Here is a 16,428-nt window from a genome sequence, read left to right as displayed (position 1 = left end):
GCCATTTCAGGTTTAGGGCTGCAAAAGTGAAGAAATATATTAGACTGAAATTTTCCAGTATAATATTGCTCCCAGGATCTACAAAGCAAAATTAATTCACCACATTACCGTTGAATGGCAATAAGTCTAAAAACATGCAAATGAAGTTATTATTAGTTAACTCTCCAAATTTAATGATCTATATAATTAAAAGTCTTGCATGAGGCAGGTGTCCATGGTGTTATACCTCAAAGCGTGGTCTCAGAGGCAACACACCATAAAAACATGTCATATCTCAAGGTCAACAGCTCTTAATGCCAAGCACTTTGGACCAGAAAATTCATAACTGACTCAAGTCAATTGCTAATGACTCAACTGATAAATAGATAATTTAAGTATTCAGTTGATTAAATGCAAACAACATCAAGCAGTACCAGTCTGAAAAGAAAGAACATGAAGCAAAGCCACATTTTTTTCCCTAGAGCTACCATTTCTGAGCTAGCAAGTACCACAGATATGATCAAGTTGGTCAAATTAATTCCTCAAAACTGTTTCCTTGTATCATCTTCCTTCCTCCCTTGAGATTGGTATATACAGGTAACATCAACATTTATAACAGAACACATAATTTCTTATCTTCAAATAACTTGCATAACTCTGAAAAAGGCACCAATACCAAAAGAAAGTCTAAAAAAGAAAGATTGCACCGATATAGTGTCTTTCATAACAAGAGGACATCCCAAAGGGTTTTACAGTCAATGAAGTGCAATCTTGGGGGCAGGGAGGTGGGTGAATTGGTTCTGGGGAATAGTACTGCCATTTCTGGTACTGCAGCCGGTCCCTAATGGCAAGCAGTCATGGAGTTCCTCAAAGGAGTTCACCCCCTCACCACCCACCCCCTCCCACCATCAGCCCACGCAGTGAAAGCTTCTGGGGTGGAATCAGCTGGGCACTGAAGGGCCTCAAGTGGCTCACAGGCAGGTGAGCCTCCACTGCTGCTGGTAAAATTGTGGCAGGGAAAGGGCAGGCAGGCAGGCAGCGAGTCAGGCACCCATGGCAATTTATGGCCCCGCTGCCTGTAAGCTCACTACCAAAGGACCTTGGAGCAGGGCTTGAACACAACCTTCTGAGACAAGAGTGCTACCAGTTAAGCCACACTTATTTCAGCTTTTTTTAATTAAAAAAAAGATCTTAGAACATTCAGGTGGACTTGGAATGAGGGAAGGGGGAGAGACCTAAGCCAGAGCAAGTAGAAAAGGCAACAAAATAATTACGCATTGTGGGAGTTAGTGTCAAACTTCCTATGAACAACACCAGAGTGTTTCTTGCCAAACAATGACACATAACTTCACAGAAAAAAGCATCTTCTGGTCAGTGAGTGAGGGGAGGGCCTGCTCGCCGACGCGTAAAATGATGCGGGATGACGTCAGGCAGAACTTCCAACGTCACCCTGCGTCATTTTCAGGTCGGCGGGGGCGCAGCCGAATCAGCTGTGCGCCCGCCGACCTGTCTATTGAGGCCATTTAAAAAGTACTTGACATAATTAATGGACCTGCCTTGTCCAACCTTATGGTTGGTGGGCAGGCCAGGAGCCCTAGCAGGCTTCAGAAAAAACATGAAACCTCATCCACAGGCGGGATTAGGTTTCATGAGGGTTTTTAAATACTTAACAAATGTTTCACTAAAAGTGATGGACATGGCCCAACTCATGTGACAGTCACATGAGGGAACATGTCAGGGAAATTTTGTTTTCGTCTCTTTAACATTTTAAAATTTGGAGTCTATCTCCCTGAGGCAGCACTTAGCCTCAGGGAGATCCGTGCGCTCTTTCATGCGCATGTGCGTGAAAGAGTGAACTCCCGGCTGAGGGAAATCCCCCTCCCCGCACAGGGAGAACATAGCGTTTCCTGGCAGATGTCATGCTGGGTGGGCCTTAATTGGCGCCGATCAGAAGCGTGCCTGCCCGCGCCCGCTCCTGCACTTCCCCCACAACAGGGGGAAAATTTTTCCCTATGTTCTAGCTTCTGATGAGAAATGCCATGCAGGAAAGAAAGGCATCGTCGGATTTTCAGCACTCATCCCACTTTTATGAAACTACAATACCCAGGTTGTACTGTGACAAATAAAGAGGGACCTTAGAGAAAACTGTGCGATGAGAAAATTGATAAACCTATCAAAATATACAATTTAAACCCTTGATTAAAGTTCTAAGCTTATGGTGTATTGGGGATAAGATTTGTCTCGAGTTGTTGAAAGACAAATGTTTGTAGTGGAGGGATGTTTATGACATGGTTTGATATTGACTTCAGCCACTGCAGCGGAGTCAAATCAACCATAGTAAATGACTTGTGCAGATGCTGGTTACTAGAGGCCTGAAATGGGGAAAACCTTTATTGGGCGATGTTATCATCATAGTTTAAAGAAGAATCAAAATATCCACTCTGGGAAAGCAAGAAGTAGAAAAATATATATTTATCAATCATGTAAATTACACAAGGAGGGGGGAAAACTGCAAATCAGTGCGCAAGGTAGAGTAAAATGAAATTGTTTTATCAAGCAGATAACTAGGATGATGAGGGTTGAGGATGAAGAATGCTTATGCATGTTGGCAATATAAGAAATTGAGGGGCTTAAGAGATACATTATGGTGTCATCGAATCTTTCAAACTGCCCAAGTGCACTGTAATGGACTTTACCATTACTGTATACTCCTATGTAGAAACCTAGCAATAGGATAAGGCCATTTAGCTCTTCGAGCCAGGTCTATTCAATTAAATCATGGTGGATCTGCATCATAACTTCATACTCCTTAATACACTTACTCAAGAAAAACTATTGATCTCAATTCTGAATTTTCCTGTTGACCGAGTCTCAGCAGCTTTTTGGTGGAGAATTCCAGATTTTCACAATGCTTTATGTGAAGAATTGCTTCCTGAGGTTATCCTTCAACCTAATTTTCAAGTTGTGGCCCCTTGTTCTGGACACCCCACTGGGGGAAATAAATTCTCTTTATCTTAAATACCTCAATTAGATCACCCCTTAATCTTCAATAGCTCAATTCAATCACTCTTTAGATCTTCATTACTTAAGGGAATGCTATCCTAGTCGATGCAACAACCTGCTGAGTTATGGATTCTTTTGGTGTCTCATTGATGAAATCTTGAGACTTGTATTTTAAACATGAATGATTTATTGGTAATCCTTAACTATGTCCAGATCCCAGTTACTGCCATGCATGGCGCTGCTCCCATGCAGGTTCCTTCTAGGCTGTTCTCCGAGTATTACCATGTGACTGTATACATCATGCCATGGTCAGTGCTATTCTCCAGTCCCAAATTAACCCTTGCTCTGCTGAGCACCTTTACATTGCAATGGCATGCAGGCACACACAACACCACCTGTTCTTATAAATTCACTCTTATAGTCCCAACACCATTTTCATGAATCCGCACTACAGTCCTTACAAAGCCAATATATCCCTCCTGAGATGTGAACCCCAGAGCTAAATTCAGTATTCCAGGCATGGTCTAACAAGAGCTTTATAAAACTGTAACGACCTTCCATCCCATTGTATTCCAGCCCTCTTGAAGAGTAATATTCCGTTAACTTTTTACATTTATTTTTTGTACGTGTTTACTCGTTTTTAGTGATTTTTTTACATGAACTGTTTACTCGTTTTTGGTGATTTCTTTACATGAACCCGTAAATCTCTTTGGTCCTCCCAGCTTCCTACCATTTAGAAACTGTAATTTGATCTATCTTTCTTGAGTACAAAGTGAATGACCTCAGACTCCCCACTCCACAACCCCCGGCCCCCCACCCCCGCTCTGCCCACCTCCCCCCGCCCCCCTCTCAACCACTGAACTCCATCTGCCACAGTTTTGGCCACTCGCTCACTCACCCAAAGATGCTTTAACTGTTAAAATGCTCCTGCTTAGATGAGTGTGAGAACAGTCTGAAATGTTCAACCGCCAGGGGGGTACTAGAGCACCTTCCATATAGGACCTCCTCATAACAAAAAAACTCAGCAGGCATCTATTTACCTACTTCACACCATTCAGAGGATTGCTCACTGACATTCTAAGAAATGTGACTTTAACTACAATGCTTTTGGTGGGGGGAGAGCACCAATCCATTCACTCTTACAAAACCGCCCTCTCAACCCCATTCCATTTTTAGTGGAAGACCAGCTGATACTTCACTTTTCAAAAAGAAACCCAGTGCACAATGACAGGAGTCACAAGATATTTTTATCTTAAAGACAAAGGGTGCTAAACTCCATTCCAACATGAATTTTCATACCTAATTAAGCACCCAAGTTCCAAAACAGCACCTCATCTTCCGACTAGGCACTTTACAGCCTTCCGGACTGAATATCGAATTCAACAACTTTAGGTCTTGAGCTCCCTCCTCCATCCCCACCCCCTTTCTGTTTCTTTCCCCTTCCTTTTGTTTTTTTTTCCTCCAATAATTTATATAGATTTTTCTTTTCCCACCTATTTCCATTATTTTTAAATCTTTTATGCTCCCCCACCCCCACTAGAGCTAATCCTTGAGTGCCCTACCATCCATTCTTAATTAGCACATTCGTTTAGATAATATCACCAACTTCAACACCTCTGTGCTCTTTTGTCTGTGACATCTTTTGATGATCTGCTCCTATCCTAACACCCCCACCCCCCACTTCTCCCCCCACACCCCACCTTAAACCAGCTTATATTTCCCTCTCCTTGTAAAGAAAAATCAGTTCTGTTGAAGGGTCATGAGGACTCGAAACGTCAACTCTTTTCTTCTCCGCCGATGCTGCCAGACCTGCTGAGTTTTTCCAGGTAATTCTACAATCTGATGAGAATCCAGTCCAGTGTATTAAATCTTAGGAATTAAAGTAATGCTTAAGCTGACAGGCTATAAAACCTCTGATACTGAAACTACAACAGTTTAGAGGAGGATTGAACATGTTGGTGGATATGATAACATTAGGAATCAAAGTTCTGGGGGTGGGTGGTTTTATGCTTCTCATAGTATTTGGCCGCTTCCAGCAGATGCAGATATCACTGTACTTTAATACTTTATTGATCTCTAGAAATTATGAAATTGTAAAGCTCTCTGAAATGGAATTAATTACAAATGGCTATTTGGCAAAATTTATTCAGTCAGGGTGAAAAAAATTGTAAAGCAATAAAGGTACATATAGTATTTCATTTGAAATAAGAAAACATTATGAAAATTATTTATCATTACTTCAGCTAGTCTTCCATAGACAACCCAGGTTAACGCAAGCGTAATTTTCCTTGGTATTTGGATTTTTCTAAAAACTAAATTAAATCGATAACAGCAGCTGATCCTAATTAAGGTAGGCTATTAGTCATTATCGCCGTATTATCAACTTGCTCCAGTCACCTTCCCCTCACTTGTGGCTTCATCCCTAGAAAATAAATTTATTCCCCACTCTGTTGACATGCAGGAAGTGTGAAAAAGTGTCAACTGATAATGTGCAAATAACTTTTGACGCATTATCTTTGTATATTAAAAGTGACAGCCACCACCTTCCCAAATCTGATCCTTCCATTGTTTCTGAGATCTTATCTTCACTTGTTTGTGCTTATGAGCAATGGGTAATAAAACTGGCAAAATGGCAATTCAACTTCTTTCCCCCAAGGTTTGAACTAACAAAGCAGAATGGAAAATCAAATTTATACTTGAATACAATTCTTATTTGTAAACATTCCAGTAAAATCTACAACTGTATGTCCGTCAGACAGAATGCTCAGCAACAGCATTCAGAGTAAACATGCTGCCTTGTGATTATTTTAGTTTTATTTTTACAAGTAAGGCTATCTCTAACTCTTTTTAAAAAAAAAGTTCTTCTTTTAAAATATTCCTTGCTTTATCCTACCAAACAGTTTTTAACAGCGTTCTCACTTACCTTACTCCAGGTTACAGTTGGCTCAGGTTCACCCCGAGAACTGCAGGGGATCTGCACATCTGACCCAGCTGCAACTGTTAGATCAGCTGGGTTGTTTGTAATGACCAGTGTTGCTGGAGGCCCCAACAAAGAAAGAAAAAAAATAGTTATGATGATCCAGACATGAGAAGTTGGAAATTTTACTGTGATATTTTCTTCTCAAAGTAACCCAACACCTCTGCCCAACTAGGTTAAACAGCCAAAACTTTCCAGATCTGTGTTGCAGATTTATTCCTATTCAGCTGGCCTTGGTTTTAATCTGGTTCTTAGCCTCATGGCTTTTGAAGGGGTGGGGACTATATAAATAGTGATGCACAAGAAATCACAGTTGTGCGGGACAGATTGGATGGACCAGTGTATATTTTCCTGTTAATCACTGTTTCTTTGTTCTACCTAATTCTATAGAGGTCTGGGGATTCAGATTTCAATTCAAGAATCCATTTCATCCATGCGTTTATGGTACTACATTTGACTGTTGGTGCAACATTAAATATAAAGGAGCAAACACAGGGGCCAACAAAGCAGAACAATCATCACTTTTACTAAGTTGCCGCTAGGGTTCTCAAAAAAATGGTTTAACAAAAGTTTTCTTTACACTTAATAATGTTAACTTAAGGCTCATTTTGTAGCACTGGTTCTGAAGAGTACCTCGGTGTTGCACAGTTAACTGGACTGCAGCTCGTAAAGCACCAACAATGTTATCAGCTTGACATTCGTAGTGCCCCTCATCATGAAGGGCAACTCTGGAAATCCTCAGTGTCCCTGTGGATAGGATTGTATGCCGTCTGTCCCCAGGAAGTGGACTGCCTATAAACCAAGGGGGGTTTCTATTATATTTCAAGAACTAATCAGATTTCTGTGACCAGTGCAGCAATGCTTTTTGCACAAGATTTAAGAAAAAACACAACACGCTAAGTTAGCCCATTTCTTACTTGAAGGGGCATATCTCAACAGCATCAGCAACACTTACATTAATGGAGCATGCATGGTAACCCAAGGTCAATAATTCTCATACCCAAAGTCTGTAAACCTATGAAACAAGTTGTTTCATGACATAAATGGTGTAGGGAGAGAAATTATTCCCTCTTGATCTCCGTCTACTGGGTGAAGTGAAAGTGAACTCTGCATAAAAATGCACCAACATTCTGTAAATAACATTGCAAATTGGAAAAAAACAGCAAGTTATTTTAACATATCATCCAGGACAAAAGTAAAGAAAATTGACCAGACAGTAAAGATAGAACCAAAAGATAACAACTAGATCTCGAAACCCCAGCCATATCAAATGTGCATTAGCTTATAGGAACAGAAAGCTAAATCTACCAGTTATCCAAAAAGTCCTGAATTTATTTTACTATCTATGCTAAACATAACTTTATAGCATGGGGTACAGGCTTTATTCTACAAAGCAAGCAAGAGAGAAAAAGATTTGCTGACAATCCAATGGCTAACACCAGAGACAATGATGAATTTGTTTTGGTTTTGTTGAGACAGAGTTGCTTAGCCAGAATTCAAGCTTGATTTTAGACTGCAAGTAGTCTCAGTATACCATACCTCCTTTATTCCATGTTATAGTTGGTGTAGGATTACCCTCGGCCTCACAATGAAAATCCACAGCATGTCCCTCCACAACAGTCTGGTCTTGTGGCAAGACTGTAAACTGAGGTGGAGCTACAGGTAAAAGTAAAGCGGGAGAAGTTTTTTTTAAAAAAAGCATCTCTTAACTTCAACACAATTCACAAACATAACTAGAGTTAAATGAAATAATTTAAATGGCAGAAAGGAATTAAAAAAAAAGGGCAAACATTGCACTGGGATTCATTTTGAGAAGTCATATTGAAAACCAGGAAAGTTATGTTGGATGTACAAAACTTTGGTTGGGCCAGACTTGGAGTAGTATGAACATTTCTGGACTCCATATTACTAACAAGGATATAGATGCACAAAAGGATTCATTAGAACTATACCAGCATTATACCCATCAGGAAAGATTGAACAGACTGCTGCTCTTCTCTCTAGAAAAAGAGAAGACTGAGGAGTAACCTGATAAGAGATCTTGAAGGTAATGGAATATGTTGATTGGGTAGATGTGGAGGACATGTTTCCACTTGTTGGTGAGACAAGAACGAGGTGGGAAAGATATGAGATAGCCATTAATAAATCCAGCAGAGAATTCAGGAAAAACATCTTTACACAGAATGTACTTAGAATGTGGCACTTCACTATCACAAGGACCAGTTGAGGTTAATAACATTTAAAGGAAACTAGATAAACATGAGGGAGAAAGAACAGAAGGCTATGTTGATTAGATTAGATGGAGAAAGGTAGGAGGATGCCTATGTAAGCCTGTTGAGCCAATTGAGCTGTCCTGATGCTATTAAAACTATGTAACTATATACATTAAAATAGTTATAAAGTAGCATAGGGGTCAGATGGATCTGAATACACTATAAAACTGATACATATCTGCTCTCTGAATGTTAGAATGGCATTCTATTACATACCTTTAATTATGATGAATGCATTTGCTTGAATGGAGTCCTGATTATTATTTGCATGACAGGTATATTGCCCACCGTCTGCTTGTACTACATTCTGTATATAGAGTCCTCCTGAGGAAGTTATGGTATAGCGAGGATCATGGGGTAAGGGAGACCCATCACTTATCATCCAGGTGATCCGGGGCTGAGGGTTTCCAGTTGCACTACATTCCAAAGTGACACTCTCACCAACTAATACTTCAGTGTTTTGTGGTTGAATTACAAAAGCAGGCCGAGCTATTTGAGAGAGAAGGAAAAATCAAATTCATTTAAAACGGACATCATACCAAGTCAATATTTGTACACAATCCAATTAATATGTATATTGAACTTAATGCTATGATTCCTTCCTTTGGCAATGAAAAAGGCTAACTCTGCAAATAACATTGACATCTGACTTGCAAATAGCATAAATAGTGGGTAGTTAACTTTTCACATTCCTGAGAATCATATATTCATTCAAGTGCTAGCTACTTGAACAGTTCAACAGTATCCTATTATTGTGAGCATTACTCAGATTTCCAAACTAATGGTGAACAATAAAGCAGCTTTTACTTGCATGCAAGTGTGTCAACATAAGTTTATGTGATGACCCATGTGCTTTGGGAAGCATGTATTTTCTTTCTGCACTATGTCCCTTTCAGATCAAAGTGGGCTGGAGAATATTCTGAAAGAGGGTTAACTGGTTTCCTGATGGCGACATCATCAGGTGCCAAGAAATTTCCATGTGACCTGGGGTTACCATGGGGATGATCAGCTAAGAAGCAAAGGGTAAATAGAAAGCTAACTGCAGTGGGGTTGGATCATACAGTATTTTCTGCTTGGCAATTCAGAACACATCGAGAAATCACATAAAAGGGAAATAATCAAGATACTCTCCAAATGGAACAGGTTTGTGTTTAGCAGTTTTAGAACAGATCCTGGTGTTGAATCAGGGCCCTGAGAATAGAGCAGGCACTGTGTTATTGTGAAAGTCATACAGTTGGACATGACAGAACACTGAAGACAGAAAGCGTGGGAACTTGTGGATTCGACAAGACCCATTGCTGCTGTTCCAGCATTGCCAAGGCAAACAAATAATTTGAAAGGGTCTGAGAAGGGAGTCTCTGGGTATTCTTTGCCATCAGAACTGTCATGACCTGAGTGAGCAAGGTTTTGTAGACGTGTGCCTTGTTGGTGTTAGCCATATCTGGGGAGGTTCAGATGGAATAAGCGGCTGACGAAGGCACTCAAAGGCTGAAATGGTTGAATGGGGAGCGAGAGATCCTGCACAGCAGAAGCCAAGTTGGAAAGACTGTGAGGTTGCACATGGTCCCACATTTGTGCAGGGAGTAGACAGTGCTTGTATCTATGTGAAGTATATCTTTATTGTATTGACCATTTAAAGTGAAATTTACCTTTCTATTTGAAATATCCCTCGCCTGTTAATTAATGCTTGAATTATGTTGATTTTAGTTGGCTTTTGGTCTTTAGTAGTGAAATCTTGCCCATTGGCTTTCTTTCCATTGGCATCATGGGGATTCCTTTCTTTTTATAAAAAGTTATCGGCCTCCACGGGAACCTAACAATTATAACTAATTATGGAAATCTACACATCATACTATAATATACTTCAAATCATTGAGTTTCCAAAACAGAATTTCATCATATATAAATAATCCTATGCAGTCTATTAAAAAGAAATTGACAATCCCAAAATGCACGATGTTGCTCCCTGTGTAGAGTCTCATTTGAAATTCAGTATCCATTGAAAGGAAATGCATATCCATCACCTTTATGTGGCTCTCCTATACCCACAAAGGCCTATAATCTCATACATTGATATTCATATTCAGGGTCAGTTGCCTCTTAACAGAAACCCAAAAGGAAAGTTTGAACAATTAAGAAACTTGATGCTGGTTAAAGCACTTTAGACAAAGGAAAATGATCAAATATCATGTGCAGCATAACTCATGAGATTTGATATACCTAAAAAATACACAGGTTTAGAAGCAGGCACTTAATTTACCAATGCAAGGGCCTCTGGGTCTATCTCCCCAGTACCAGTTCAAACTACTGCCCCAGTTTAAAGGAAAAAAACTTGAAATTCTTGTACCTGCTTATCTAATTGATGCCTTCAGGCTTCAGGTCTTGCTGTCTCCAGCTCCCTCTCTAGTTTCACTCATTTTTGTAAAAGGCCAGAAATGCACTTTCTCCCTCTGCACTCATATCCCTCACTTACCAAAATCCCATAGTTAAGCACTCAGTGCGCCTTCGCGTGACTTATGTTGTGCCTCTGGCAAACCTCCTATATTTATGCCAGTTCAAATTCTAGTGAGTTGGGTCAGACACTGCTGCCTAGGATACCAGTTCTAGCTAGCTATCTAATTAACTAACTACAGCTGTCTCCAGCTGTGAGTTGGTTTACCACTAAGACTGAAAGAAAGTACAATTTACTATTGGAGTTAAATGCAAAATGCAAACTTAACTAGATTTTAGAAAGAGATCAACCCTTAAGATTTTTCCAAGTGACGGAATCTTAAGAGTTAAGCATTCAGTCTTGCTGCACTCAGTCTCAAGGCACACCATTGTGTGACTTACCTTTCAGAATCTTTCAAGATATAACGGATTCCTGGCATGCGGCAGGGTCATTCATGCATGATTAAATATAAAATACTTTGCTGGGGGGAAAAGCTTTAAATGATTTCCAACATAGTCTACTCATGACAATCTTTAGAAGGAAACTGCTTGTTTAAAAGTTGCATCTGCTGCAAAAAATATTCTCAACTATCAGTTAAGACTGAACTACTCTCTGGAATTGAAAGAGTAGCTGTATCACAAAGCTTTGTAATTGCATGACTATATAGCTTACCAGAGTCCAAAGAAGAAATTTTTTGTCATGTAAGTTGTGATTCTGTCAAGATACACCATGGGCTATGGCTCCACCACCACCGCACTTGAAGGCTAGGAGCTTGTAAAATAAAGGGATGGTCTCTTCAGCACCTTCCCACCCACCCCAACCTGTTTCCCATTTACAATGTGCGGGGGAGGCGTCAGGCAGCCTGTCCACCCTTAGATCTACTGAAGCCCTTATGTGGCCAATTAGTGACCTCATTCTGCCTCCGCTGCTATTTTACGTCCAACAGGGAAAGGCGGAAGCAAGGTGGGTAGCCTTGCAGCTTTCACTGTGGGCAAGGGGGAAGTATCTACCACTTACGCCACACCCGCACCCCCCCACTCCCCCAAATTTAAGCCTCTCCCCCTGGCCTTCCCTCTCTGGCCCCTTAACCACTCCTAGCCAGGCCTGTCCAAAATACTGGACTTACCACTGATTCTGAGCTCCATGACTCTTCTTCCTCATGGACAGCCTGAAGTTCAAGCAGTAGCCACCACTTGATCCTGGTGCTGCAGGGACTAGAGCCTGCCGGCAAATCTGATTGACTGCCAGCTCTCTAGGGTGGGGGTTCCTCCCAAATGCCCACTCTGAAACATTTAAGGTTTCTCCAAGTGCAATATTGCTGCAGGGCAGCCAGATTTTGAGTCGGCAGGCTCAAGGCCAACTTTTCCAGTGGAGGGGAGTGAAGGGGTAGTGCAGGGCATACCAATATACATAAATACCAATCTTTAATCTGATATTTTGAATGTGGATCAAAATGTGAATCAAAAATATATCTGTCACCACATAGAACACAGCACCATATTTCAGAATCTTATTAAAAGCTGATTAAACTGTTAAAACATACTAAATTTTGCCATATGCTTTTACAACTGGTCCTTAGCTGTACAAAAGTTTTGGTAAAATGTTTTCCAATAAAAAGTTTGCAATGTAAATTTAAGTATTAGTTGCATTAATATAATCTCTTCTTTCAATTTATTATTTCTAAAAGGCACACGGAGGTTTCTAAGCTTCTGAAATGCCATGCTGCCTAATCCTACTTCATTCCCTATCATTTCTCCCACACATTGTTAAGTTTCTCTTGCTCCCAGTCTGTTGATAAAATGTACAATATGTACAATAAAATGTTTAAGTCTTAGAATGTCACTTTCAGCCATTTGGTTTATCAACTAAAAAGCCATATGTAAAACAATCCTCTTGCTCTTTATCCATTTGCCCACAGTTAAACAGGTTCATTTATGTGTTCAGATTGTCTAATTGGAACTGTTAAACAATTTAATGTGAATTAGCATTAAACACCATTTAGTTCAATGATATTGTAATCTACTCTCAAATATAATTCTCTACATTCCTTGGTTCTTGAGCCTCTAAAGTACATGCAAATAAGGAATCATCCAAATTCCAGGGAATGGCATTAAATGAACCATGTTGGTCAAGTGGACCATGCCGAGAGTGTATTTCAAGTCTTTTATCAGAATGCAACAGAGACAGTAAGCTAATATGAGGAATTAATGAAGCATATTTGCATTTATATAGTGTCCCATCAAGTTGAATGTCTCAAAGATGTTCAAAAGACACAATGAATCACCTTTATGTGGAGTGAAATTCATACAAATGAGAAGCTACAAATGCTTTAGCTTATGAATAAAACTGAAGGCCAGGAAGTAAGCAGAAGTTGAATTATATTCAAAAATGAGAAACAGAATACTTTTTTGTCTTATTTGTTCAATCTCCGCACACAAACTAGTGAGGCCAATTCAGCACAGAATTCCACTGAAAACAAATGAGCCTCAAGTGCAAGATCAAAAAAGCAGAGGTTTGTAAAAGTTTTAGAGTTACATCACCATTTAGCTGCTTTGGATTTACGTATGACTCCTTCAGGATATGTTTCAGATGACTCCAATACTATCACAAATTTTAACTCCTTCCACTCCACCAAGGAAGAGCATTTTGAATCAAGTCCCTATTTGGGTAGGTGAATAGATAGTGATTGAATAGAAAGCAAAGAGACAGTAGTGAAGAAAAACAAGTCTTTCCCCTCTCGAGCAATAACTTACTGATGCCTAATGTTTCCTCTAGCACACAAGCACCAAAGTACTTTTTATCCCCCCACCACCCCCGTCCCCCCTTCCCTCCATCCCCACACATACACGTCATAAAGTGGCAGGATTTTTAAAAAAAAGTTTACCTGGTATCTCAAAGTACCGAAGAATAACTTCAGGAGTTTTCACCTCCCCTGCTACATTTTTGGCCATGCATTGGTAGACACCTTGGTCATCCTCTTGAGTATTCTGGATCATTAAAGTGCCATCATCCAGTAGGTTTAAGCGCGGGTTGTACTTCATATCTAAGGCATTGCTGCAAAGGAACAAAAGCATCCATCACCTAGCAAACTGAAATAAGGTTTTTAAAATAGTGGGATTTAAAGGATTCTAAATATTTTGGTGTTAAAAAGAAACACAAGGTATGCGTTCACAATGATTCTACATCTCCTTTGTGACTATATCTGTACCAAGTGCACAGGCTGATAACCATCATTACAGATGTTAATTGAATTATGCACAATGAACAAGCTCAGGAGAGGTCAGCAATAATGTTTAAAAAGTAACTATCAAAGGGAAACAATTTATTCCATTTTTTTCATTCCTTTTAATTAGCAATATTTCCTCTCTAGGCAAAATTGGAGGATTACAAGCGCTGCTTGGTAGGCATTTTGATCCACATTCAAAACATCAGGTTAAAGATTGGTATATATTTGAAATAATTTTGAAATACAAGCAGATTTAGCGGATCACACAAGTGGGATTGAAATAATTACAACATATTTGGCTGAATAACTGTCACATATGTAAATACAAAATTATATCACATTTTATTTGTTTGTTATTTTCTATCTATGCCAGGAAGTACCATGGTAAAGGGAGGAGCTCGGCCTCCCTTATTTGCCACTGAATGGAGTACACCAACTCCTTTAATGAAATAAAATTCCATACTTTTCCATCACCAAACTGAAATATTTCATGACCATTTATTCTTCCAAATACATCATGAACTCTGGTATTTGTAACTTTACATAAATATTGGAAGATCACATTGTGTGTCAGTTATCCACTCGTCTCAATTTCTCAAGATTATTTTGTTCTGTAGAATTTCTGTTTTTCATGAAAAGCACTTATGAGGTCACCAGTAAATTTACCTGCACTGGATTCAGGACATGCAAAGAAAAGCAAATGATTATGGAGAAGGGGAAGTAGACGTTAGAAAAACATTGGAAAAGGTTGGAATTAGGGCCAAAGTCATAAAGACTCATCCCTGACTTCATAAAATTTCATGACTTTGGATGAGTCTGGGCATTTTTTTTTTTGGAAATTTTCATAACTTTTCCAGGCCTTCCAGGTTTTCCATGACCCATGGGAATCTTGAGTACAGGAAAGTCCAAGATTACCACTAACCTGATACCCCAGAGGTCTTAAGCCCACATCATAAAAGGTCTTGCGCTTTTAAAGTGCCTTATCACACTTTCAGGACACACCAACATGCTTCACAGTCATTAGATTCCTTTTGAAGTACAGTTACTATTGTTTTACAGAAGCCAATTTCTACTCATTTTTGTTGGTTGAAAGAGTTCGCCAAAATACTAGGAGAGCTTGCACTTTGAAAAAAATGCCAAAGGATCTTATGCATACATGAGTATGCAAAATGATGATGTAATTCAAAAGCTTTTACAAATCTCTGCATTTCTGATCTTGTACTTTAAGATCATTTGTTTTCAGTGCAATTCAGCGCTGAATTGGCCTTGATTTGAAAGATTGCTGCCTTCAGCAATGTGGAAGTTCCTCAGTGTTACACTGAACTGTTGGGTTAGATTATGTGCTGAAATCTGTATTGGAGCTTAAATCCACAGACTTCACTCTTTAGGTAAGGGTGCTATTAACTGATCAAACTTGGCACTCGTTTATTTGAGATCAATTCTCTTGAGGATTGGAAAAGAGTCAAATCTTATTTGGCGCAATGGAAAGACAATATTCTGAAGTTTAGCCAAGATAGCAGCAGAGTTTCATTTGCTTCATTCATTTCCAGGTCCCTTGTTTTATACCACCCCAATACTGAATTTGAGCATAGATTTAATTTCCTGCACACAAACAAGGGCTTGAATTGCAATGCCAATCGAACAAAATGCATTATCAGGACTTTTTAAACTGGCTTTATATCTTATCTGAAAATAACCCATTTTTCATCCTTCACCACATGGGAAATAAGGATTACTTGGTTATCATGTCATTATCAAAACGGACCATATTTCGAGTGGTTTCCCCATGGTAAGTGGCAGCTGCTTATATTGAAATATCAGTGGTATCCGACAAAGAAGGTCAGCTATTACTGCACTGCCAAGCTTCAAAAAATAATGGGAGGAGCATTTACACAGTTGAGCCAAGCCAACCTCTGGAACTTTTGCTCCAACCACAGTGTACACGTGTGGGATTATGACTGAGCTGTTTTGCACACCGTAATTTTAGGCTTTAGTTTTTGCATTTTATTCTAATAACCTTGTAAACAAAAATGTTGTACATAAACTTACTTGTTACGTAGCCATATTATTTCAGGTTTTGGATTACCCTCAGCTCTACAGGTAAAGTACACGGTGTTCCCAGATGTTACATCTGCATCCTGTGGCTGTGTTGTAATTCGTGGTTTCTCTACGTAAATTGAGAACTAATTTTAAAATAGATTCCAACAGCAACTAGGGAAAAAGAACATTTTGCAAATTCATATTTATTCTAACATAGCTTGCTGTGTCTGAACTGAGTTCATCATCCTATATTATACTATTGGTGAAATATTTTGGTTACAAGTCAGCATAATAAAAGCCATCAACAAAAAAAAAAAATCAAAGCTTATAAATTTAAAGCTGCAGAGTGTATACATAGGCCACTGTGAAATCGTAGCACTGTTAAAAAGTTCAAAGCTTACAGTCCCACCAGTTAACTGTGATAAATACCAACTTTTCCCAGTGTTACTTTAAAATAAAAACAAGGCAAGGATTAAAATTAAAGCAGCTTGAGGTTCGG

General features: G+C 39.3%; 1 protein-coding gene across 7 annotated transcripts in view; it reads right to left on the bottom strand.

Annotated features, from left to right (window-relative positions):
• The window catches only part of LOC121278050 (peroxidasin homolog), a 248,485-nt gene that overhangs the window by 47,139 nt on the left and 184,918 nt on the right, over positions 1 to 16,428 (bottom strand). For all 7 annotated transcript variants that reach the window (XM_041188084.1, XM_041188082.1, XM_041188079.1 and 4 more), the window contains 6 exons: positions 15,939 to 16,056; positions 13,548 to 13,717; positions 8,449 to 8,721; positions 7,499 to 7,615; positions 6,593 to 6,751; positions 5,906 to 6,018 (listed from right to left, as the gene is read on the bottom strand). In XM_041188084.1, the coding sequence (XP_041044018.1) occupies positions 5,906 to 6,018; positions 6,593 to 6,751; positions 7,499 to 7,615; positions 8,449 to 8,721; positions 13,548 to 13,717; positions 15,939 to 16,056 (950 nt within the window). The remainder of the gene's footprint in view (positions 1 to 5,905; positions 6,019 to 6,592; positions 6,752 to 7,498; positions 7,616 to 8,448; positions 8,722 to 13,547; positions 13,718 to 15,938; positions 16,057 to 16,428) is intronic.

This window comes from Carcharodon carcharias, chromosome 5, assembly GCF_017639515.1.
Source record: "Carcharodon carcharias isolate sCarCar2 chromosome 5, sCarCar2.pri, whole genome shotgun sequence".
Lineage (NCBI taxonomy): Eukaryota > Metazoa > Chordata > Chondrichthyes > Lamniformes > Lamnidae > Carcharodon > Carcharodon carcharias.
Note: the sequence above shows the minus strand (reverse complement) of the source record. Positions and strands in the feature narration are given on the sequence as shown.